The sequence below is a fragment of the Sciurus carolinensis genome, chromosome 12 (genome assembly GCF_902686445.1).
Source record: "Sciurus carolinensis chromosome 12, mSciCar1.2, whole genome shotgun sequence".
Classification (NCBI taxonomy): Eukaryota; Metazoa; Chordata; class Mammalia; order Rodentia; family Sciuridae; genus Sciurus; species Sciurus carolinensis.
The window spans coordinates 779,570-805,548 of NC_062224.1; the positions used below are offsets into that span (position 1 = coordinate 779,570).

At 50.3% G+C, this 25,979-nt stretch overlaps 1 protein-coding gene and 1 pseudogene across 3 annotated transcripts in view; one reads left to right on the plus strand and one right to left on the minus strand.

Annotated features, from left to right (window-relative positions):
• Positions 1 to 14,047: 14,047 nt before the first annotated feature.
• LOC124961135 (tRNA-dihydrouridine(20a/20b) synthase [NAD(P)+]-like) lies at positions 14,048 to 22,292 on the minus strand (annotated as a pseudogene).
• A 1,873-nt stretch (positions 22,293 to 24,165) lies between these two features.
• The window catches only part of Cog2 (component of oligomeric golgi complex 2), a 35,627-nt gene continuing 33,813 nt past the window's right edge, over positions 24,166 to 25,979 (plus strand). For 2 of the 3 annotated variants that reach the window (XM_047519881.1, XM_047519882.1), the window contains exon 1: positions 24,166 to 24,321. In XM_047519881.1, coding sequence (XP_047375837.1) covers positions 24,250 to 24,321 — 72 coding nt within the window. In that variant the 5' untranslated portion in view covers positions 24,166 to 24,249. The remainder of the gene's footprint in view (positions 24,322 to 25,979) is intronic. The other variant, XM_047519883.1, reaches the window with a different exon arrangement.

Below are 25,979 nucleotides of genomic sequence, written 5' to 3' on the forward strand. Positions count from 1 at the left end.
GTGTCAAGCACTGACCAGGTAACCAGAGACTCTGACCAGGCTGTATGAACGGGTACTGTTGGAGCTACCCTGGAAACTCAGCCCTCCTGTGACACCCATGGGGGACTTGACTGGGGACGCCTTGGCCCCAGAAGCCCTGCCCCATGCTGGGTGGCACAGGAGAGGCGGCCCTGCTTCTCCATGTGCCCTTCACCTCTGCACCAGTCCTGGCTACAATGGACAGTGGGCAGCAGGGCCCTGCACCAGCGCCGGGGCTGCCTAGCCACCCAGCACCCTTCCTGTCCCTCAGGCTTGGCCTCCAGGGCAGACCCCACCCCACGGGCACCTTCCCTACCTGCTGCTTCCTATGGGGGACTCCAAGGCATCTCAGCTACTGCAGCCTGCAGCATGGACATGGGGGCCAGCTCCTCATCCCCAGGTGACCTCCGGGGCATGGAGACAAGGACTGCACTGCAGACAGGGTGGTCAGCAGGGGCACAGGGCGGACACTGGACACCTGGCCTAGCTTCTGAGCTGGGAACTTCATACCAGGGCTGCACCGCGTCCAGGCGACAGGGAGCACGAAGCCACGCTTCAGCCCGTTCAGTGCCACCCCATGCTGAGCAGTGGGCTGCGGGCCCTTGGTCACGGATCATCCGCCACCTGAGCCACATGGATCAACGGTGCGCATGGGCAACTGAGCCAGGGTCTGGAGAGGGCGGGGCGGTGAAGGGGCGGGGCCACCAAGGGCTGGCGGTTGGGGGCGGAGGGGGGCTGTACCCCGTCGCCCTAGACCCTACCCCGGGGCACCTCTGCGGTGCAGGGAGGCCAGGGCAGGGCAGGGGGACCAAGGCAGAGGGGCCAGGAAAGGGGCAGGGCAGTCCTCTGAGTGGAGCTCACAGCCTCCAGGGCCGCGCTGGTCACAGTGAGAGCAGGGACGTCAGGGTAACTTCATGGAGGAGGAGCTGAGCTGAATTCGCAGTTTGAGCAGGAATTCCTCAGGGGATGGAGAACAGGTCCGAGTTCCAGGCGCAGGTGTGTGTGTGAATGTGTGTGTGAGTGTGAGTGAGGTGCCGGCACGCAGTGTGGCCTTTCACCTGAGACCTGAGATGCAGGGGACCACACTTGCTAAGCCTGTGACTTGCAGGTAGCTCAGCTGCCTCAGTGCCCTGCTCAGGGGTCAAGAACCCACCGCCCCAGGAGGAAGGTTTTGGAGATGGGGTGCTTGCCAGGCACAGAATGGAGAGCCAGGCCTGGGTCCCCAGGTGCAGGTCCCCACCCTAGGCCTGTAAGACAGGAGGATGTGAGGGCTGATGGCCGGGACCGAGCTGGCCCAATGTTCTGGGGCACTGCAGGGTGAGGACATAGCCTACCTGCTGGGGGAGGGGGCTGGCAAATCAGTCTCCCAGCTACAGCCTGGCCACCTGATGGGGCCAGCAAGCAGATACCGTCCCGTAGCCTTGTGGGGGTGTCTGAGTCCCTTTGCCCCATAGCAGGTGGCTTCTGTGTCCACTCTCATAAGGCAGAGGCATATCAGGTAAACCCGAGGAAAACCATCAGATACCACGAACCAATACAGTAACCACAGACACTAGCCTGAAATGGTGACCAGGTACAGTAGCCAGACACCTTAGCCAGATACCATGAAAAGGCACACCAACCAGAGATAGTAAAACCAGGGGCAATAACCAGCCAGCCACAAGGGAGCCACCATTAGCAAAAGCAGATATGCTGCCCTTCCTGGGGTGACACTGTGCTCATGGCCTCCCCCAGGGTTTCGCAGGAAGCTGGAGGAGAGCTGGCTATGCAGGCTGTGCCTCTGCATGAGCTTAAACCCTGTCTGCCCTGTGTGCCCATGAATGGCAAAGGTACCTCTGAAAGCAGCCATACCTACAGGGTCTCTCATGGATGGTTCTTGGGGTGCTCTACCCCAGTGAATGTCAGTAGTCCTAAACAGTCCTACTACAGACTCACTTCATGGGTGAGGCAACCAAGACCAGCACAGTGAAGTAGACAGCCACGGCCACACAGCCCCAGGCGAGCCAAGCCGTGCATGGCGGTGTTCCTCCTTGGCACCTGCATTCTTAGTAACTGCCCTGGGCCTGGACACCTTGGACAATGGCTGCCCTTCCTGTGAAGCTTCGTCTGACTCCTTGCTGCCATGTGGGTCAGACCCCTCCTTCTTTTGTACCCGACTGTCCCATATATCCTTCTTTCACAATACCCATGTCACTCTGGGGTCCTCTGTTGATTCGTGGAGAGCAGGGGCCAGCGGGAGACCCAGTTCGAGTTCCTGAGGGGCTGAACCCAACCGGGCTCTAGATGTACCAGGCCAGTACCTGCCTCCCTTTGGGTTGGTCTTTCCGCTACTCGTGAAAGATCCAAGTTTCAATCCGCTGAACATGAGGGAGGGACACACAGGACCTGGAAACCTACTTTTGAGTAGACTCGTTCAACTGATCAAGACCTCTGGGCTTGGAGAAACCAGAGACTGCGCCACTAATCACGAAGTGCGTCTAACCCAGATGTCATTACGTGGTCTGTGGGCAGGTCCTGAAACACCGTCCGATTCCTGGTGCACTTTGCAGACCTACCACAGCACTGCCATCCAGGTGGAGACAGAAGGCCAGATGCCACCTGTCTTCTCTCCTATGTGGAAGTCAGAACCGTGGCTCTCATGGACATCAGGAGTGGAGTCAAGGCTGGCGAGCAAGGGTGAGGAGAGGCGGTTTGCAGGGTTCAGCTGGAGCTCAGCAGAAGCTGCCTCCCTCAAAAAACCAAAGGGAGTCAAAAAAAATAAACAAAACAAAAGGGAGAGGAGGCGGCAGGGGTGGCTAGCAAACACCCCAGCAGCCAACAGCTCTCCCTTCTCTGCTCCAGAGCTCCTCTGTGTCCAGGCGTTTTCCACCTGCCTGCAGCTGAGGTGGCAGCCAGGCTTGAGCTCAGCACGTCCTAGTTTAGGCGCAGAGACTTCTTTCTTGTCGTCCTGCCCTGCTCCCCAGAGGCTGCACTTTAGGTCTGTCACAGGCTCACAGCGCTCGGACCTTCCAGTTCCACCCCGCGTTGTAGGTCTACCAGGCAGGGTTCTCCAGGGAAAGAGAACTGAAGGTGGGACCTATCGTACTGTGATGGTTTGGATGCGAGGTGTCCCCCAAAAGCTCCTGTGTGAGACAGTGGAGAAGGCTCAGAGGAGAAACGACTGGGTTGAGGGAGTCTTAGCCTAATCAGTGGAGTGGTCCTTGATGGGATTAGCTGAGCGGTAATGGAGGCAGGTAGGCTCTGGCTGGAAGAGGTTCATTGAGGCATGGCTGTGGGGCATATATTTTGTATCTGACGGGTGCAGTCTCTCCCTCCTCCTTCTCCTCCCCTCCCCCTCCCTCTCCCTTTCCCCCTCCCTCTCTCAACATGCGAGCTGTTTCCCTCTGCCACACTCTTCCACCACGATGTTCTGCCTCACCTTGAGCCTCAGGGAGTGGAGCTGGCCTTCGGTGGACTAGGACCTCTGAAACCATGAGCCCTCAAATAAACTCTTCCTCCTCTAAAGTCATTCTGGTTGGGTCCTTTAGTTACAGCAGTGAAATAGCTAAGACATGTACCATATTGGCTCATGGAATTATGGAGGCCAAAAAATCCTATGACCTGCTATCTGCCTGCTGGAGACCCAGGAAGGTCAGTGGCACTGTTTGCAGGTTTAGGACCCAGAGAACTGAGAGTATGGATTTCACTGTGAGTGGGAGAGCCTGGGAAGCAGGAGCACCGGAGGCAGGAGAAGGGTGGCGTCTGGGTGTGAGCGCTCACGCAGAATCAGGTCGACCTGTGTGCAGCATGAGATCTGTTCAGGCCCTCGGTGCCCCCTGCACAGGGCAGAGCCGCAGGCTTCTCTCAGTCCACAGATCAAATGCCCATCTCTCCTGTGAGACGCACAGGGCTGATGGTCCATTTTCAGAACACAGCAGTTAGCACTAATTGGGAAGCGAGATCCAACTGCAGCCGTTTCAACCATAACCCTTCCTTTTCCACTCCCCAGTTTTAAAAGTATGTGTCACCTGACCTCCTCCTATCACAGCAAGGGGCAGTGCTTGTTAGGGATAAAATCGGGGGACTGCCCGCCCGAGCGTGCTTGCTGGCCAGGTTCGGTAGCACACCTACCTCTGCAGAAGTAAGAGTGGCTTCAAGCGCGTCTGATTCCTGTGGCACCGGATATTTCTAACACTTCCAGCACACCCTCACAAATGGGAATGACAAAAACAGCTCTCTGGGCATCCCATGGCCCAGTCGCAATGACAGAAAAATTAACCACAGTTGGTAAAGCACACAAGTCCCAGGAGTGCACGAGGTCACCGTTCAGGGCTGTGCTCTTCCCTGAGCAAACCACTGAGTTGGACGGTGCAGAAGGGCCCCACTGGCCTGCGGAAGCAGACCAGGACTCCAGGGTGGCGCTCATGGCATCAGCTGCGAAGATCTAAGAGAAAGAGGCAGACCCCAACTCTGGGGAGCAGGTCACGTGGCTACAGCATAGGTTTTTGTCGATACTGTTGTAGATAGACACAATATCTTTATGTATTTATTTTTATGTGGTGCTGAGGATTGAACCCAGTACCTCACATACGCGAGGCAAGTGCTCTACCACTAAGCTTCAGCCCCAGCCCTATCACATAGTTTTGAAGAGCTGGTGAGCAAGTGAAGAGCCCGGGAGAGACAGAGCCAGCTTGGCTGTCCTGCGGAAACCCAGCTCCAACCAGCTAGTGCAGGTGCAGGGAGGCGTAGAGGCCCGGGAGGCTGTGAATGGGGATTTTTTTGATCTTTCCCCTGGGTTCATAGGTCTGTTACAGTCCCATGTTTGAAAACAGCCTAACTGCTCTCACAAAGGCGATTTTGTTTGTAACCACACAGGTGATACATAAATGCACAGTTATTGGAAAGTATTCTAAAAGTCAACTGCACTGAATACAAGATTACAAGTGGAATCCACTTTGACACACTGACCCCCTCACTTTGGTTTGTATTTTTTCCAAATATTTTTCTGAGCATTTTAAAACCGCCTGGGAGGTTGCAGTCCAAGATCAGATGCACCACGGTTTGGGGTCTGTTGTGGGTGCTGGGTGGCACTGGCAGGGAGCACATGGCAGAGCTACTTACTGATCTCATGGCCAGGAAGCGAAGGAGAGAGAGAGGAAGGGGCTCAGTCCCACATCCCGCTTGGGGGCACACACTCAATGACCTGAAACCCCCCTACTCTCCATCTCCAGAGGTCTCCTCCCAGTAGGGCCACCCTGGAGATCGGGCCTTTGACACACAGACCTTTGACCCCTGAAGTACAGCATGCTGGCCATCATCAACAGCCATGGGAACCACGGGCTGACCACTGGGTTCACGCCTCCAGTGGCTGCAGAGAGGGGTCAGTTTAGGGACATGAGGCTTTGAGGTTCCAGCAGTTTTCACCTGCCGCAGCCCCGCTGCCCTGCCCCTTCCCTGCTAACCCCCACCACAGCCTTCTTTGACTCACTCCTGCCCTCCTCACTATCCTCAGCCTGCTGGAGGGGCTGAAATGAAAGGCCAGCGGGACCCGTGGACCAGCGGGATCAGACAGAGCCAGAACCCCTGGAAAGTGTATGTGTGTGGATTCGTCACGAAGAGCTGACCTTGCACAACTGCGGGAGGGCTAAGCTGTCTCTGCGAGGCTGAAAACCGTGCTGTTCTTGTTTCGTGGCACCACTGAAAGTACACCCATCCCACGTCAGTACCTTATTCCATCCATTCCTCGAACCTCTGAACTTCTGCCTCAGATCTTCCTCTGACTTAAAAATATCAGGGGCTGGGGATGTAGCTCAGTTGGTAGAGTGCCTGCCTCGCAAGCACAAGGCCCTGGGTTCAATCCCCAGCACCACAAACAACAAACAAAACAAAAAATAAATAAATAAAAATATCCCTGCCCTCTCTGGAGAGGCAGACTTAGTTTTTGTTCCTTTGAGATGACTTTATGCGGACTTGGCCCTTCCAGGAGAAACAAACGCCTTCCTCTGTGCTCACATTCAACTCTGCGCCCGGGCCAGAGTTGGTCTCCCCACATCGACCAACTCTCCAGACTCCAGCCCGGGTCCTGTGACTTCAGCTCTGAAACTCTCTCCCACAAGTTGAGGGCTGGGTCCCTAGAGACTGCTCCACTTCAGAACCAGTCAAGTCCATGTCCCCCATACTCTGACCAGCTGGCCATGGGTGGGAGGTTCCTGCAACCCCTCACTGAACTCGGCCAATTGCCAGGATGGCACACAGGACTCCGGGAGCACATATGTCCACCAACTATTGCCAACAGTTGAAGGCCGTGTGAAGAGGAGCGCAGGGACAGGTTTGGAGTGTCCCCCACCCTGGAGAATCTGTCACCACCCAGCCTAGCGGTGTGGCCACCAGTCCTGGAGCTCTCCACTCCCTGTAGTTCAGGGATTTCACTGAGCGACATCACTAGGCACTGACCATTGTTAACTCAGTCGCCAGCCCCTCTCCCTCCCCAGTGTTGGGGGTGAGAACAACACTTGCGAAGTTCGGCTGGTTTTCTTTCCGGTGACCAGCCATGCCAGGGGATCCACCAAGTGTGCCCTCATCAGAACAGGTTCTGCACCTGACTCAGGGACCCCCAGGGATTGAGGCTCTGCACGGGGAACCCAGATGCTCCTGGCACTCTGTGAGGGCACTAAGGTTCTGGGTTCCGGTGCCAGGAACAGCAGAGAAAGGCCAAAACATCCACTTCCTCCTGGAGATCACGGCGCCCCTTACACCTGTTTTGGGGTGGGGGTATGCACACTCGCAGTTCCCCTCTCAGCACACCTCTGGCGTCCTGCTGCCGTCCGACTTCTGCTCCCCTGGGAACTTCTTCCCCAGCAGTTGCTCCCCCTCCTGCTCGACTTGGGTGGACATCACAAGAGGCAAAGTGCCGCTCCGCTCCCGAGTGCTAGCAGCCTCCTGGCCAGTGGCTCCCCAGCTCTCCAGGGCTGGTCCAGCGACCAGAGGGCAGCTCTCTGCAGCTCCCCAGCTGCGGCCGCTTTCAGTCTCAGTGCTACCAGGTCTTGGCACAGCACCTCAGCCTGCTGTACCTGAGAGAGAAATCAGGAAGAGGCAAGATCAAAACCATCTGAAGGATTTGCCGTGGTTTAGATTGAAATGTCCCCCAAAAGTCAAGTGTGAGATGCTGCAAAAGTTTAGAGGTGAAAGGATTGGGTTATGGGAGTTTTGACCTAATGAGTGCATTAATCCCTGATGAGGACTAACCGGGATGGCTGTGGGCAGGGGTGTGGCTGGAGGAGGTGGATGTGCAGGCGAGCCTCTGAGGTTTGAGCCTCTGGTGAGCGAGCTCTGTGCTTCCTGGTGCCGTGTTCCCAGCTACTCTCCTTCTGCCATGATGTTCTTCATCTCCTCTGACCCAGAGCAATGGAGCCGGCCGTCTATGGACCGAGACCTCTGAAACTCAGTGCCAAATAAACTTTTCTTTCTCTGAAATTGTTCTTCTCAGGTCTTTTGGTCACAGCAGCAACAAAGTTGACTGAAACAAGGTCTCAAGTCACAGGAGGGGAAGCAGTACTTCAGCCGCTCTGAAGGGGAGCGGGGAGTTCACTTAGATAGAGAAAAGCATGGGGTTGCACATGCACAGGATCCTTGGCTGACCACACGTTCTGCTTAGTTGTGGGGAAGCAAGGGCATCTGCAGACCAGCCTGGGGACACTGAGGGCTGCAGAGGGGCAGAGATGTGGGACAGTGGGAGCTGCCACAGCTGAAGCTGAAGTCCCCAGAGCAGGCATGGCCTCTGATGTGGCTGTGGCTGGCTGGGAGGTGCTTGGGGGCAGCCACAGTTATCACAGATGGAAGAAGGAAAAGTCAAAAGAACCTCGTGTGGAGCACTGGATCCTCTCTTCTGTCTCATTCCTGTGTGTGGATCTAGGTCTTGAAAATTTTCAAAAGATTTCATCAAATGGTTATCTCATCAAATGGTGTCTTTGCCTCATTATCTCTCTCTCTCTCTCTCTCTCTCTCTCTCTCTCTCTCTCTTTTTTTTTGCTTGAAAGTCTGTTACACCAACATTAGGCTTCCTTTTCTTAAAGTTTCCTTGCTGGTGGTGAAATCCAGGGCTTCGTGCGTGCTAGACAAATGCTGTGCCACTGAGCTGCACCCAGTCTCTGGGGGCCAGCTTCTCTCATCTGCTGTTTCTGCTGGTTCTCACTCCTGGTGCTTTGCTCCCCCGGACATCGGTTGTGCCTCCCTGTCCCTACCTGCTGGCCTGGGGAGTCTCCTTGAGGAAACTCCTTGACGTCCGTAACTAAGGCTTTCCTTCCCAGAGGGCTCGCCCTTACATTAGACAGCTGCCCGGGAGACGGCCATCTGGTGTAGCACCCTTGAAGCAAGGTATTCACTCTGGACTTGCTGCTTCCCCGGATGCTGTCAGTGTGCTGCCATTGTGAGTGAGCTTAGCACAGGTGGGCTTTGCCTCACTTCCTGTCCAGGATGTGAGCCATTTTCCTTTGCTGCGCTGTGACGTGGTGGTGGAGGGGCATCAGGCATGTTTCCAGGCCACACTTGCTAAGGATGAGGCCCCAACTCTGAGAAGAGAGTCCCCCAGGCATCTGCCTGACTGCCCTGTGCCTGGCCTGCGGGCTCCAGCTCTCCCTGGGGCAGTGACAGCCGGGGCTCAGATATATGCGTCTGGCAAATACCCAGGCCAGGAGGGGACTGTTCACCCCTCTTGGCTCCTGCCTCCTTTGGGATTTCCCCTGTGCTTCTTGGTTTCTCGCCAGTTCATCAGGGCTGTTAGGAAGGCTTTGTCAACCTTTTTGGTTATTTTCAGCAGGAATGAGTTGGGCGATTAGACAGACATATTTCCAGGAAGAGAATCCCACTGGGTTTGTTCTTCTACAACAAAGAGAGGAAAATGATGTTTAATAAAATGCACAGTTGGTAAATACTGCTGTGCTATTAATCTTGTCAATAGGCATTTCAGTCCTGTTATGTCCATAAGGGACAGTGACTTTCCTTTCTTACCAGGTAGGATGAAGTGTTGCAGGTCAACCATGTGGCTTTCTGGAGAGGAAAAGGCCCAGGAAGAGGTTTGCAGAATTAACACAGCACAGACGGAAACCTGAGTAAACAGCATCAACCCTCGACTCCCTCAGATCAGCCTTATGGAAAACAGTTTGCTTAGTCACTCACTTTGTAATATAGACTCAGATGTGGCCTGAACTGAACAGGCTGCCTCTTCAATCCAGACATGAAGATGGGCTTTGTCCTGGGGAAAGAGGCAGGCATGGGACAAAGTTCCTCTATTGGAACTTATCAGAAAATGAGCAAAATATCCCAGTGGTATCTGCTCCACCGAGAGCTGTGTGCTGTCGCTCCCAGTGTGGACAGCCAGTGTGGACGGCTCCTCCCAGGCAGCACCCGAGCTCCCTTGCTGAGCAGGGCAGAGGTGGGCATCAGGTAGCTGGCCTGAGGCGGAGGCCAGGAACCACAGCCTTCCCACAGAGGGCCTGGAGCTAAGCCTGGGCCGGGGCCTGCTGTAACACCACAAGCTGGAGTCTCCCTCGGGCTTCCAGCGTGTCAGGCAAACACACAATGGAGCCTCCGCCCTCCCACCAGAACCGGCCGCTCTGAAGCCCCTCTGTGCTCTGAGGGAGGCCTTGCCACACCCGAACCTCGCCCACATCCCACTCCTGCCTCGCAGGCCTGCCTCAGCGGCAGCTCAGCTGGACAGCAGCTCCGGGATGCCTTACTAGTGAGCACACCAGCGGCAACAGGAAGAGTAAGTAGGTAACGGCGGGCAGCCTGGGGCACTGAGCCAGGCGGGCGCCAGAGGGAGAGAAAGGATGGGTTCTGCCCAGCCCCACTGATGTCCTCACGCTGGGGTGAGCCACCCCGCTCAGGTTGCACGGCCGGCCCTGGTGGCTCAGCCCTCCACCCACTGTCCTCACTCTCCCGCCCAGGCCACGCATGCTGCCTTCGCTGGCACAGTGGTCAGCAGCTCTGTCCACTGGTGGGGCTTCTCAGGGCCATTCTCAACTTGCCACCTCCCATGCCGGCATCCTGGCCACACCCACGTCCACACCTACCGGGGCTCCCTGCTCTGCGCCTGCGCCCCCCGTTCTTTCTGTGACGTGCCGTGGACTGTCCTGTGGCTCCAACCTGAGCCACAGACACTCCAGATGAGGCACCCCCAGCCTCACTGCCACAAACCAGCCCCATCGGCCAGCATGTCACCGCCGCTGAGTCCCACCGTCAGGACCTACCATCTCCGCACCTGAGTCTGGGCGGGGGAGGTCTACAAGCCTCAGAAGGAGGATTGAATGAAGATGCACTTACCTGTTTCTGAGTCTTGAATTTGTTGCCAGTCGGCTGAGGGCTGCTTCTCGGTTCAGATGGAGATCACGTGAGCAAAAGTGCCCTCCCCGAGGGTCAGTAACTCTGGGTCTGGAGCACCGTGGCTCCTTGCATGGTGTTAGCAGTCTGCCTTGCTGCTGTCCCGGCAGCTCCCTGGAGTTCTGGCAGCAAGGGCTGGCGGGTCCCAGAAGTTCTCCATTCTCTGGCTGCTGGCTACGGGCTACACTCACTCTCACCAGCCACCACTGCTGGCTGCTTCCAGTGCTGTGGCCCCCATGTGGCCCGCTCCTCGGGCAACCAGCTCAGCTGCCCTGCCTGAGACAGGATTGTGAACAGGCGAAACGCAGCTCTCCAAAAGAGGACCTACTCGGGCCACAGGACAAGGAGAAGCAGCACAGCTCCTCTGGAGGGGAGGGGAGCTGCTTATGTAGACACAAAGGCAGGTTCACGCTTGTACAGTGTCCTGGGGCTGACCACAGACTTGCTGCTGAGTCATGGGGACAGGGGGCCTGTGGACCTGACTGGGGGCAGTTTAGGGGCTTCGGAAGAGTGGGGTCTTCCAGAGAGGCTGCAGGCAGAGTCATCTGGATGGACACCAGACCAAAGCTGCCACAGCTAAAGCAGAAATCTCCAAGGGACTTGGGAATCTGATGTATTTGCAGCTGACCACGAGGCATTTGGGGTCAGTCATGGCTGTTCAAGATAGAAAAGTAAAATAAAGGCCCCTCTTGGGGAGCGGAGGGCCCTTCTCCTCTGCCTCAGATTGGCACCCAGAATAGACACGGTTACCTCATATTCATCAGTTTTAGGTATATATATGGCTGCCCCAGAATTTAGCAGCTTAAAAGAGTAACTATCTATGTAATTATTATCTCACAGTTCCATAGTGCTGGGATCTGGGGGCTGCTTATCTGGGCCCCTCCAGGTCTCCTGTGAGGCACATCAGACTCACCTGGGGCTCCACATCTGGCGGCTGCATGGTCCCCATCCAGGTTCCCTGGTGAGAGTATTAGTGAGCCTTGGTTCCCTGCAGGCCCGCAGGGGAGCCTCAGGTCCTCACGTGAGCCTCTGCAGGGCTGCCCGAGTGTGCCCAGCAGCAAGGGACAGGCAGATGCACACACACACATGCACACGTGGAGATGGAGAAAAAGCAGAAGTGCTGTTTCTTTTCAACGCAGTCTTGGATGTGAAGTGGCCTCATTTCTGCCCTGTCTGTCACAGCATGAGGAAGGCTTGTGCAGGGTAGGAGGAGGCAGGCTCCGGTCCTCCCAGAGTCTGGCTACCCTCCTGAGCCACGCTGTCACCCAGTTTCTAGCATCTCATGGTCAGTGGTGGGTCATCGCTGAAGGGACACAGTTCCCTCAGCGCTGTAGGAAGTAGCTGTGTGCCTCAGGCTGTGCAGCTCTCTTCAGCGAGACCCACACGTGTGCCTTCAGGATTTGAGTGACTCCCTGGCTCCCAGCTCGTGCCTGGCCACTGGACTGTCCGGTGCTGCCTGCCACCCGCTGCCTGAGCTCCTGGTGTGCTCCAAGTCCAGCAGCACTGTGGCCTCTCCCTAGGTTCCTGAGCTTCCCTAGGGTCCCTGTGGCGCTTGCGGTTCTGTGCCTCCTGGTAACTGCTTTCACATGTGCCAAGAACATGTGTGTGTAACATACACAAGTTTGGTTGCTGCATGCATTTCGGGGCCTATTATGTTAAAGCATAATTTTTTGACTCATCAAAAACAACAACACAAGCCATCTAAAACACCCAGCTATCTGTTTACAAACGTGCACATCAACCGTGGGGTCATGTTGATGTGCGTGAAGTGTTCAGGCCCCAGGGGACTGGCACTGTGGCAGCTGCTTGCCTCACAGTGTCTGTGCCTGCCTGTCTCCTGATCCCATCTACCCTCTCTCTTACCTATCTCTCCTGTCAATCGTCAATTATCCATCTATCAATCCATCATCCATGTATCACCTATCTACCCATCTACTTACCTCCTTATTTATCTGTCCGTTACCTACCTGTCCATCTCAGGAGTTGAGTGGCACACGGGTCTTGGAGGATGGAGTTGCAGGGAGCAGCCGCTGTTTTATTCAGGGTTGAGTCAGAAGGTCTCTCTCATTGGAGCAAAGACCAGCAGGAAACAGGTCTGAGCAGCGATACTTGGAGCACAGGGTTCTAAACACCGCCTGGGTGTTGGGAGAAGGGCTGGGTCTTGCTGAGGGCAAGTGAGACTCCTGGGGGTCATGCTGGGAGGTAGGCTGGGGAGGGGTGGGGACCAGCCAGCCTGTGGATTCACTGCAGCCTGCCCGGGGGGTTGGTAGGACCTTCCTCGGTCTGCTGTGAACAGGCTTGAGGAACAGGGACAGGGAAGGGGGGCCATCTCAGGGAGGCTTCTCAGTCTCAGTGCTGTGGAGATTTGGGGCAGAGGTAGACTGTCCCGTGCCTTGTAGGGTGTTTACAGCAACCCTAAAACCACAGGAGGTCAGTGGCACCCTTTCCTCCTGCTATGCCAACCAAAAATGTCTCCAGAACTTTGCCAAAACCCCCGGTGGGGAGCAGTAGTCGCCCCTCACCCCCTGCTGAGACCCCCGATCTGAAAGATAGTGGCACGGGCAGGACCAGCATGGCGGGGTGCAGGTAGTGAGGCGCAGTGGGTCTGAGTGTGTTCTGGAGGCCTCGTGGGTGGTCGAGGGTGAGCATGATGAGGCCAAGGCTTCAGGACTGCCCAGGAGAAGCCCACTGGAAATCAGCATGGGGTTTGGACGGGCTGAGCCTGAGAGCTGCATTGACTCTGCATGGAGGCAACTGGCAGGAAGTCGGACACACAGGTCCGGGTCAGGGGCTGGCCAGTCTGTGGGCGTAACCCCATCCTACCGCCATCAGGCCTGAGATAACAGCCAAAGCCCTGGGACGGACACGTTTCTGCAGTGGTGAGCGTGGGCGAGCAGGAGTGCTGGCAGCATCTACGCTGGCCTTGCGGTGGGGACCAGACTCGGGACCTGCTTCTGACCAGTAGACCTTGCAAGGTGGTAGCGCTCGCTCCTGCTGCGTAAGACTCACTGCTCCTGCACTTACAGGAAGCTCAGGGCCAAGCTGTCCACCACCATGGAGAGGACCGCGTGGCAGGGGCTGCCAGTGCCTTCAGAGGCCAAGGGTGGCCCAGGTCAACAGCCGCAGCAGGGCTGAGCCCAGTCCTGCAAGAGCAAGGAGGGAATTCTGCCCAAGCCCTGAGCAGGCAGAGTTGGCTTGATGGTGGAAAGATTAGGGAATTGCTGTCCAACCTGCCTTCATGTCCCAACAGTGTCCCCCTGTGGGGGTCTCTCAGTCACATCCCGCATGGATGAGAAAAGGGTTAACTGCCGGAGTAGGACGTTGGCTGTTTATCAATTATCCATGACCTTATCTACTCAATGAACGCACAAGAGCCAACACTCGTTTTAAATGAGAGGAGGCACGATGGGTCTGGCCACACCAGCTCTGGCCTCTTACAACAACGACTCACCCGACTCTCTTTTATTTATAGACACACAGATGAAGGGGGCCAAGACTGGGAGGAGCTTCTTCTGTGATGGACAGGATAGGGTGGAGTCAGGGGAGCCATCCTCTTAGGGGGAAAATTCCAGAGGGAGACAGGGAACCACTCCCACGCAGTGCCACGTGCTTCCCAAAAGTTCCTAGAAGCCAGGCCTCTGTGTCACAGGGCTCAACCTAGTCTGATTCTGCTAAATAAGGATGGCTTCCCATATTTCCCCTTTTAATATTCTTTAAAATGCAAATGAGGGGCAGTTATTTTGAGGTTCCAGATCTTGGTTTTGAGAGCTGCTCCGAGGTCCTGGCTCTTGGTTCTGAGGATACGGCAACCTATTATCATGATACCAAAAGAATTAGTAGCAATCATATTATTCCAATAATATACCACTCAATTTAGGAAGTATTTGATCAACCAGAAATGCAGCCTGGGATCAATTCTATCTTTTGAATATCCTGGATGCGGTGATGTGATTTTATAAGATTCAAGCTATTATTACTGCTATGTCAAATGTCCATCAGATGATTATTAAAGATCTGTTAGTCCTATTGGGAAATATGATATTTAGTTGTAACAACATACATGCTTACACTCATTATGGTATTTAAGCCTTTGTTTAAATTGGAGAGCAAAAGGCTCATCACTGATATTTGTAAAAATACTTGCTAAAGCATTTGATTTGATCTCAGTCATTCTATTAATACTTAACTTTTGGGGGCCATAGCATCTTAACAGAATGAATTATGTCCCTGGATATAATGAATGTGGGAACAGATAGAAACCTAGAAGAATACATTAAAATATATAGGAACTAAATTATCATCAAAGAAATAATTGTTAGAATATAAATGTGAATTATTCATCTTTTAGTGTAATACCAGTTTGTTGTATTCTAATTTGGTCTTTACTACATAGTTACCAGTAGTGCAATGTAATATCCAAACAATAGGGAAGAGTCCAAATTACATGGAGTTTCAAAAATCAGAATGATTGTATATCTAATCTTATTTTGCATTCTGAAAATAGTTTTAAACAACTCAATTATTTGCCTAGTTTTTTAGATCTTCCATTGTATTAAAAATTTAGACTAAATATGGTTGCTTGTAAATTCTTTTAAAGAAGTAAAAGTGAAACATTTAGTGGCAATGATGCCACATTAGGCCTTCCTGACTGAATTTTTGAGAGGAAGATATTTTGATATACTTGTTTTTCATCAATTTTTTAAAATTTTAAAGTCCAGATAACACATCTAATTTTTTATGTACAATTTAAAACAAATAAACCTTAAGGTGTATAATTCAATTAGGAAGTGTACCAGTTTGACATTCCAATTTGATTTTTTAATGCTAACGCAAGTATGATTCTATTAGAGTTTCTTGTTCATTTTATATGACGTTAACATTTATTCTACCACTGCTGTGCACTTAACTTTTATTAAAAATGTACTTGTTAAGGTACAGATATCATATATCATACTTTCTTAGTATTAAAATTTAAAGTTTTTATTTAAAAAATTTAAAAACATTTCCTTTAGGGGAACCCTCCTTCGCCAATCCATAACAAGATTCAGAACAGTTTATCAGTGTTTGGACCTAGAATGACCAGGATTTTTGAACCACTTCTGCTCTTCTTTAAAACTATAAATTTCTAGGTCCATTCGATATCTACTGAATCAGAATCTCTGACAATGAGGTCTAGATCTGATCTTTTAAAGTGCTCCCAAGGATTGTTTTTATAATAAAGTTTGAGATGCAGATAAAAGTCTTGCATCATTGGCAGCAAATTGAACAATCAATGGGCAATCACTTTGAATATAGAACCAATTTAAAGATGCAACCTTTTATGATAATCATTACAAGTACAAAATAAAGTACATATTAAAATAATTTAGGAAGTCCAGTCAAATGCCATAATGGTCTGTAAGGTAATCTAAGACTGCTGATGTGCTTGACAGTGCATTAAATACTCTTCTTTCTTGCTTTGAAGTTATCTTTTCCATCATGTACATCAAGTGTTGATGGAAACACATGAAAGGAGTTCCAAGTTCAAGGGCGATATCAACCCAGTCCCAGATGCATTTCAGTGGGGTTTCTTCATATCCAGCAAACATGGCTGGGTTTGCTAAGAGTCCTCTTGCAACCATCACACCATCTGTTCCAGTAATCTGCCACACATTTTCAGCCTCTTTTAGACTCCTGATATCTCCGTTGGCAATTACAGGTATAGACATGTTTTCCTTTATTATTTTAATGGCATCATAGTGGACTGGCTGATGTCTTTCTTCAACAGTTCTTCCATGGACTGTAATCCAGGAAACTCCAGTTGCTTCAGCCTTTCTACAAAGATCTATGGTTCGTGTAAAGTCATCATGGATCCTTATTTTAATGGAAACTGAAAATCTGGGGTTCTCCACTTGATTTCTTACTTGTTTCACCATATCTTGAACAAGCTCTGGCTTATTTATTAAGCAAGCTCCATAACCTTCTGCCATTGCCCACCATGTTCACAAAGTTTTCTCTAATCTTTTTGAAAACTCTTCCAACTTCTTTAAGCTTTACCTCTGAGGGCAACCACAGTTAATGTCTATTCCATTCGCATAAAGACAGACTATACAAGCAGCATCAGATAAAAGTCTTGCATCATTGGCAGTAAATTGAACAATCAATGGGCAATCACTTTGAATATTGAACCATTGGGGCACAGATTTTCACCAGCTGCACAGAATGAAACATTTCTACAGGATCTTTTTTCTTCCTTGACATATTGCAGTTTGTATGGAGTCACACTTCATGAATATAGATTTATTTCAGATCTTCTCCTCTGATGAACGATGCCAGCCACCGGGGCACGGCTCCCAACTGCGGAGAAGACAGCGGAAAAGGCTGTTGGTGGACTCGGCTTCCCTGACTGTGGAACTGGGCACGGGATCCTGAACGCACACGGGCTCTGGCTCCCACACGACTCCCAGCCCGGGTCGCTCCTGCCGTGTAGGCAGAGCTTTGGGTCACCAGGAGGGCCAGAGCCCTTCATCAATTTTTTTTTTTTTTTTTTTTTTTAGAAACAGTGGCCCATGCATGGAATTTATTGTGTGCTACTGTTTATAAAATACTCAAATAGTCCTGCACATGCATAATATTTCCAACTTAGACAGGAGACCATACAGAGTGTACTTTCTGGCAAACAAAGCAATAGATGGTTCTGTTACCTGGAGCTCCAAGTTGTATTCCAGGGCATGAGGGAAGCAGGCCACAACGCAAAGGGAAATGCCAAATTACAGTGGCAATCGGTTTTTGAACATCAATCCAAAAACACATCCACCACCTTTAGAGATAATATGTAGCACTGGCAAGACATTTGTATATTTTATCCATTTAGACAAGGCGCCAGATTATATTGCAGAACAATTAAGGCAGTAAGACATTAGTGGATATTTTATAGAAAAGATTGGCTATATATGAGAAAGTCCCATTCTAATAACCATTTGAACATGCAATCCTAAGTTCCAAGGGCAGTATAATTGGCTGGCCTAGGTATTCCTTATGCTGTCTTTTTCTTAAAGGTTACATCTAGACAGCCAGAGAGTTTATCATGGGACCAGCATATAGATAAGTTTCCACTGCAGCCATTATAGTCAAATCCAGCCACATGGATGGGTATAATGTGAGCATCTGCAAAACCTCCCATCATATGAATATCATCAGTAAATACCGGGATTGATTCTCCAGTCCACATTGTTGGATGTATTAAAGGTGGATCTGGGAAACAGGCCCAACAGATTTCCCATACATTTCACTTGTGGGAGAGTTCAATAGAGCTGCATATAACCATTGTGGCTGGAGACTTAGGATTTCCTTATGGTTAAACCTGGTGCATTGTATTGCTCCATGTGTCACTCAGCAGCCGTGAGAATCCTAATATCATAGTTTTAGACAATATTTTTTGAAATTAAGTGGGTTTACATACCAATCTGTTTCCCCCTTTTTATTTCTATTTTTTTTAATTGTTGAAAAAGATTGCTATAAACTGGAGCATTATTCACCTTAAATTGTAGACAATGGCCTAGCATTGTATTGAACAAGTATTGAAACCATAAGAAGTGACAATAAATATTTCTATTTGGCCAGGAAGAATAATAAATTTACTTATTATTAAAGTCAATATTGTTAGGTTGAAAAGGGCATTACAAAAAAAAAAGACCTAGTTTTCACCAAATATATGATCTGATTTTGTCTAGTAGTGGGCTGAGTTACAGAGCCATAAAATGCAGTCAGTACAGACATGTAAAATTAGACTTATGACCTGTTTGTTCTATAGGTAATGGCCTTATTATGCTAAACTAACTTAAGCTATTATATTAGAATTGGTAGTAATTCAATAAATTATTATAAAAATCTTAGAACTTATGTTATTAATCTAGAAATTGTATTTTAAGGGATCTATGGAAAGATAATCTTTATATATAATGATATAGTTGAAGGAATATCTTTAAAAACCTTGTTTTCAAAGTAGTAAAAATGATCCAAATGTCCAACAAAGGGTTTTGGATAAACGAACTATATGACAAGAATCTGGCATTAAAAGTAGTGGTGTAAAAGAATACTAATTATGTGCAATCTAAAACAATGTTATAGTACATGATGTATATATAGTATAGTATATATAGTATAAATATGATGTTTTCATATTTAGTAGATGATGTTCCAATCCATGATCTTTTAGCATCCCATCCTTGTAAATCAATTATCTCCTGTAAATTTCATTTACCTCAAATTAAATTTATTGTCTTAATTGCAAAAGTCAAGATATCAAACAAATGTAGATAATAATAATAATTTCTTTCCTATTTAAAAAAATTAGAAACAAGGGATATAGATCTTAAATATTATAGAATTTAGCAATTTTATTATTTATCTGACCACCTGGAAAAATGTGAATTAATTATAAACAAGCCTTTTTTATTTTTAGTTGTTTACCCAATATAAATTAAACCTTATTCACTCACATGAATTAAAGTTAGGTAAATCCATTTTTATTTTAATTTTAAAATGTGAGCATGCTCATCGAACTGCAATAAATTTCGAAACCATGTAAATAACTATTGTGTGTACACATCTGTAGATCAGTCAAGAAAAGGAAATTTATAATCTATTGTAAGTGAAGCTCCATAGTAATGAACAAACATGCATTAAATATTGATTTAATTTGTCTAAGAATTTAAGACATAAAGAGGAAAACTTAAAAATATTTGTCCTTAAAAAAAACTTAAAAATACTTTTGTCCTGATGATTGTTAAAATCATCCCTAAAAAGCAAAAGATTAATCCATTAAAAAGCATAATTAGAACATCCTCCTCTGACTCTGAGTGTTCGCCAGTCTTCTGAATAGAGATTTGTCCCCACCCTTCTGTATCTCTTTGTTCATAGGGAACTGCTTAACTACTAAAAACTTTTAAAATATGTTCCCAGAAGACAAAGAGGTCCTGGATGATGAATATTTTTGACTCTTAGATTTAAAGCTCTTAATAGCATTTCTAAGTCCTGTGATTAAATCTCCTGAGCCATGGTGCTTCCAATCCCCGTGCTTTTCTCCTCTCATCCTGGTGGCCTGGCCCAGCAGAGCTCTGTCTGGGCAGGGAGCAGCCATGTTTTTCATAGGCTCTCTGGCTCTGTCGCCTTCCATTCTCTCTGCCCAGGAGTAGAAACCATGCTGTTTCTGGAGGGCTGGAAGCTGTGGCGGGAACACACATGTTTAAACTAGGAAACTCACTGAGCAATTTCCCCTTCTTAAGTTAGAGATTTTCTCTGAGTTCCTGATTAGGATCTTTTCTTCCCAGGATTCTAAACTTTTGCTCCCATCTCAGCTGTAAGAACCCACGAAAACCACATCGGACACGGGAACTGACATAAAAGGGTTTATTAAGCAAACAGAGTGTCTCCCTGCAGGATAAGAGAGAAAACGAGAGGAAAAGAGAGAGGGCGCGTGCAAGAGAGAGTGTGAAAAGCGAGGAGGAGAAAGAAAGAAAGTGAGTAGGAGAGAGAAAGCATGAGAAAAGATGGCGGGGAAGCTATCCTCGAGCAGTCGAATTCTGCGGGCTAACGGGACCAACGGAGGAGGATGCTTGCAAGCTGACTGATGAACCAATAGCTAGCTAGGATGTTCACAGACTGACAAGTAATTGGGAGGCGGGGGAGCAGCTTTATATTACATTACATCAGGCAAGTTAGGTCTCAGTCTCTTACAGTCACAGAGATGCAGGCAGACCTGCCTGCTGGAGTCCGCAGTATTTAAAGAGACTGGGTCTCCATTTACATTTCAAGAACTGAAGGAGTTGTGTTCTTTCCACTGAATTCTCACGTATTGAATATGGCTGAATACATTTTATTTTTCTGTCTGTAGAGAGCGAATTCCCCAGGTTTAACGTCACAATTAAATTTCCTTTCCTTTCTTTCTACTAAACTTATTCACATGTGTGCGCTTCCCATGGGAAAGGGGTTAACACCTTACCTTTGTTCTTTCTTCTAAAATCTTCTCGAACAGTACCTGTTTAGGTGCCAAGTGTGGGGGTTTCTCAGCCATGTCCCACATAAATGAGAAAAGGGTTAACTATCGGAGGATGATGTTGGCTGTTTATCAATCAATTACCCATAAACTTATCTACTCAATAAACGCACAAGAGCCAATCCTCTTTTCTGAGAGGGGGTGTGATAGACCTGGTCATACCAGCTTTGACCTCTAACAACAACAAGGAGTAGCCCAACACTCTTTTATTTATAGACACACAGGTAAAGGGGAGGGGCTTCTGTGATGGACAGGATAGGGTGGAGTCAGGGGAGACATTCTCTTAGGGGGACTATTCCAGAAGGAGACAGGGAACCACTCCCATGCAGCACCACATGCTTCCCAGCAGTTCCTAGAAGCAACATCTGTGTCCCATGACTCAACCTAGTCTGAGTCTGCTAAGTAAGGATGGCTTCCCACACCCCTGAGCAGAGAGAGTGAGCAGAGAGGAGGAGTCTTAGGGAAGAGGTGTGGCGGGTGGGAGGCAGACTGGGACGTGTGAAATGGGCGTCTCCATCTGAGGAAGAGACTAGCGAGTCTGTGGTGGTGCAGAGTGTCATCTGGGCTTTGTGGTCAACTGTTTTAAGGAGCAACAGGTTGGCTCAGGTGGGCAACTGAGCCCCAGCTTTCTGGCATAAGCAGCTGGCATTTGGTGGAGTTATCTACCCAGAAGCAGAATGTAGGAGGAAAAGCAGGCCCTTCGGCAAAGACAGTGAGTTGACCTTTGAATGTGTGGAGCTGAAGGCACCAGCAGGACATTCAAGTGAAATGGCAGGTGACCTGGGTCTGGAGGGGGGGAAGCATGTGGAGGGTGTACCAGGAGCTCTGTTGACAGTGGGTGGGAGCCAACCCCATTGGTTAGGTCACCTTGACCAGCAAGAGGGCTGAAAGGCATAACCTTGAGGCCACATGCAGTTGTCTGTGCACAGTCCCACCTCTGCAGAGGTTCAGAGTTCCTCAGGGTTGGAGGACAGGCTTTGAGCATCATTCACTTTAGCTCCCAACACAGTGCTGGCCACACAGAAATCCACTCCAATTTGATCTCTCTGCATGTTCATCTGCTAGAATCTTATCATAGTTTATTATTTGGAATGCTGCTAAGAGGTGATTTGTTTTAAATGATGACTTTTATTCAAATATGAGATGCTTATAAATTTTTACTTAACACATTAATTGACCAGGGAACCAGTGATATATTAGCACGACATCAAGGGAAAGTCCAAGAGCAGACACACATATAATCAGGAAACAGGCGAGGACCAGAATGAGAACAGAGGATGAAGACTGGAGGAAATGCCCATGTGAGTTTCCAGAGCCTGAGATCTCTCTGCAATTTTTGAGTTTTCAGTAGAAAACCTGCCCCAAATGCAGGACCTACAGATAGGTGAGAGTGGGAAGAAAGACATGAGCTCTGTCACAATGGAAAGAGGGAACTAAGAATTTTCTAGACATGCACAGTCAAAGAGGGGTTGATATTTATTTAGAACTGAAGTAGCAGGTGCATCCTTTATAAAAAAAAAAAAAGGGAGGACACGAAGGGAAAAGATCATGAGATGTAGGAGAGATTTAAAGAAATAGAAAACTGTATCAAGGCTCTTCTGAAGAAAGGTTTAGATCAGAGGGAAGAAAGTTAGGGTATACTGGTGGCCTATTTGTCTCACACTGATCAGGTACTTTCATGCATGTTCTGATTTGCTTCTCCTACACACACTGTGCAGCAGACATTGTTGGTAGGTTGGTACTCAAACATCCAACAGTAGATAAATACCTAACTGCATAGGCACTGGGCAGCCAGAACCTGGCAGGACTGTCCAGTGCTGGGGTCAGGCAGCAGTGGGGTGGGCACACAGCAGGTTGCAGATGGACCACTCAACAACCTTCCAGGACCTGTCATATTTACCAAGCAGCACAGCAGAAACGATTGAGCCCACTGGACAGAGGCGCTGAGTAGATGTGGGGCTGTGTTCTCCGGGCAGGTTTCAGCCTCCTCTCTCTCTCCTTCGTCTTCTCGACGGTGCTCCACCTGCATCGAGGCCTTCCTTCTGCCCCAGCTGTGGTGGGCGTGAAGAGGTGGGCAGCAGGGACCCTCGTTCCCCTGTGCACCTAGTCACCCAGCCTCCCCAGAGCTAGCACACTCGTTGTGCACATTTAGGCTCACTTCTTTGCTAAAGGTCTGGGGGCTCTGTCAGAAGGGACTGGCGCTCTAGCTCACTGAGATTCCCACAGAGCCCCAGAGACTGAGGAGTGTTCCCAGAGCTTTGTTGGGTCTGCCCTGCATCCTCTCCCCTCCCTTGGCACTGGGACAGGCTGCCTGCATTTGCCACTCACCTCCCATCAATAATGGGGCCATGTCAAAGGCTAAACCCTCCAGGGCCAGCCAAGATTGGTCATCAAGACGGTTGATTTTGTAGAGCTGTAGAGCAGAGGGCTGCTGCTCCCCAAGAGGCACTTTAGGTTTTTGTTTTCTTTGACAAATGTGGCTGCCCCAAAATACCTCACGACCACAGCCACATCAAACACACCATGGTCACTGACCAGCTCTGCCTCTGGCAGTTTCTGTCCAGGTCCATCCCATGTGACTATACCCACAGCTTCTCTGGGTGAATCTGTACCTCTGCTGTCCCCAGTCTAACTGAGAGGAATCAATGACTAAGCAGGTCTGTGGTCAGCTGCAGGACACTGCCCATGTGTGAGCTGGCCTTTTTGTCTATATAAGCAGCCTCCCCTTCCCCATATTAGAGCGGGTTGTGTGCTCCTTCCCCTTGTACCGTAACAGAAGCCCTAATTAAGCCCTAATTAAGCCTTTCTCTTTCTCTCTCTCTCTCTCTCTCTCTCTCTCTCTCTCTCTCTGCCTATTTGTGATCTCCATCTTGAGCACAGCAGTTCTGGTTGCACTAAAAGCTTCTAGCAATGAAATGGCTGTGACTTGGGGCTGTAGCAGCCAGCAGCTGGAACGGCAGGGAGTGATGGGGAGTTGCCAGGAGCCACCAGCTCTGGAGATGGAAGGGCTAGAGAGCTGCTGGAAGCGGCAGGGGAGCAGCAAGGAGGGCTGCTGACTCCTAGAGCTGAGAGCTGCCAGTGATCAAAGCAGAGCGGCTAACACCTGGGGAGCTGCACTTAGTCTACCCGTGATTTCCATCCAGATGGAGCGAAGGAGTCCTCTGTGGTGACAATGGCATTTTGAGTCAGTAAGGGTGTCTTTTTCCAACATGGGCTACCGGGAAGCGGGAAACTGTGTGATGTCTGGGGTCTGCTCGAACATGCACCCCAGACCTGCACATGGGTGAGGGTTTTCTTACCAGTGAACCAGAAGTCAGTCGGGGACCGAGGCTTCCTTCCTCCAGGCTCCAGGTACGGCTCGGGCGCGGCTCGCGGGTGCGCGGGCTCCCGGCCTGCCGCGTCCTGGCCGCTGGGGGGCGCTCCGCCCGCGGTCTGCACGCACGTGCACTCGTGGCAACAAGGAGCGAGGGCCCGCCCTTCGGACGGCCGGCGCTGCGATCAGGACGGACACGCGCGCCTGTCCCTGCGTTCTCGGGCGGACCCCGGGCCCCGGCCGGGGGCGGGGGCACGCGGCGCCGCCGACGCGAGGAGCTGTCATGGAGGAGGCACCCGCCGGACCCAGCGCGAGGCCGCAGTGCCGTCCTCCGCCGCCGGGGGCAGCACCGCCCGGCCGCGCGCCCGCCGCCCCGCGCCGCTCTTGGCGTCGGCCGTGCGCAGCCGCCCGCGGCGCTCGCCCATTGGCCGCCCGCGGCGCCGCCATGTTGGCGGAAGCGAGCCGCGCAGAGGGGCGGGCCGCCGCGTCCTGGCCTGGCCCGGCTCGGCGCTGAGGGGCCGGCGGGATGGAGAGGCGCGGGATGAGCCTGCCCAGCGGGCCGGACGCGCTGTGCTTCGACAAGGACGAGTTCATGAAGGTGCGCCGCCCGGGTAGCGGGGCCGGGCGGGGGCCGCGCGGAGGCCCCGCCGTTGCCCGCGGGCGCCGTGCGGGCTGCGGGTCGCCAGCCGGGCTCGGGCTCCGTGCGTGCCGAGCGCGCCCCGCAGGCGGTGCACCGGGGCGCACCCGCTTTCCACCAGGTGCACTCGAAGCCGGCTTGAGGATAATTGTGGGGTTCCGACTACAGAAACAGGCCACTGTTAATAAAACTTGGTCAGCTCAGCCCCGCAGACTCGGTGCTTCGAGCTGGAGCCCGGAACTTGGCTTGCCTGTTTGGTATACCCCTCCAGGTTGGCTTTCAAACCATCCAAAAATACGTTTATATTTAATTTCTTTAGATTGGAATTTTGGCTACCACTGAATTGCTAGTTCCAGAGTTAGAAAGTTAAAAGTTTGGGCTCATAACTTTTTCAGGGGTCAATGTTTTTTCTGCCTAATTAGCCTGTCTCTTTGATACATGTTTCAGTTTGCATCTCCAAAGCTCTGGTGTTGTAAAAGCTTTTGTTTTTATCCCCTAGTGTGCCGGTATCATTTTTCACGAGTGGGACTTATCTAGACCCCTGAATACTGAACCTGTCCCCCTCCAGTGAAGTTCACACCAGACCTCTGTAATGAAAAGCATAATTTGAATGGATTTCGTGAAAGACTTCAGAGACCACTGACTGATCCAGAAACCCTTCGTTCCACCCCTGGCTAAAAGCTGCTCTGAAAGAGTAGAAAGAACTGGCTACCTCATGGGGAGAGGTATACTGAAGGAAGAAAGAACCACAGAGATCAGGGACCTTCTTACCTCAGAAGTCTTGTCCACCTCTTGACTTAGACTTCCTTCAGACCCAGAGCAAGCATCTTTTCTGACTTACTAGCCCCACTGTCGTTCTCACTCAGAGTTGACAGATGGCTTTGGTAAATAGAGCTTCAGGAAGCAGAAAGCACAAAATACAAGTCATAAAACAGGTCTTGGAGTTAGAGAGCACACAGGAAGCAACTGGAATGCAAGACATTCCATGTTTTTTCATGGCTCTTACACTTCTCAATATACCATGCAGTTTGTAGCTCTGATAAATGTAGCTATTTGCATTCTAAAATACAGAGAACAACTGTTCTGTGTGAAATGTTGCTTTCCTAGGTGGAGCTTTAAGTTAAAAGTTATTTGCAATTCCTGTTTCCTTCAGAAAGACACATGATACAGTTTTGTGGCATAAAAGATGGATGGAGTGTACATTTGTGCCTCATTCACATTTTTGCAGTGGGATAGGTTTTATGCATGAGGAGTCAGGTATACATTAGGAGAGTTGAGGTTATTTGAAGTCCAGTCGTTTGGAAACTCATTAGTTTGCCTAAGATGATGACAGCCTGCTACGGTAACGGTAGCAATTGTTTATTCAATTAGTGGGCATTCTTTGATCATCTACTATGTGGGAATTGACAGGAAAGAGGAGGTAAGGTGTGGCTTAGCTCTTGAGCATGGTGATAGAAAGAATGCATCCAGAAATTTGCACGTAGTCTAAGTGGCTGGAGTGTGGATGTCAGGAAGGAGACTGAATGGGTGTATGGGGTGGGGTTGCAATTTAGAGTGGGCACTGTGTCATGTTTGAGGGAATTGTGGTCCGTGCAATGTTCGTTGTGGAACTACAGTCA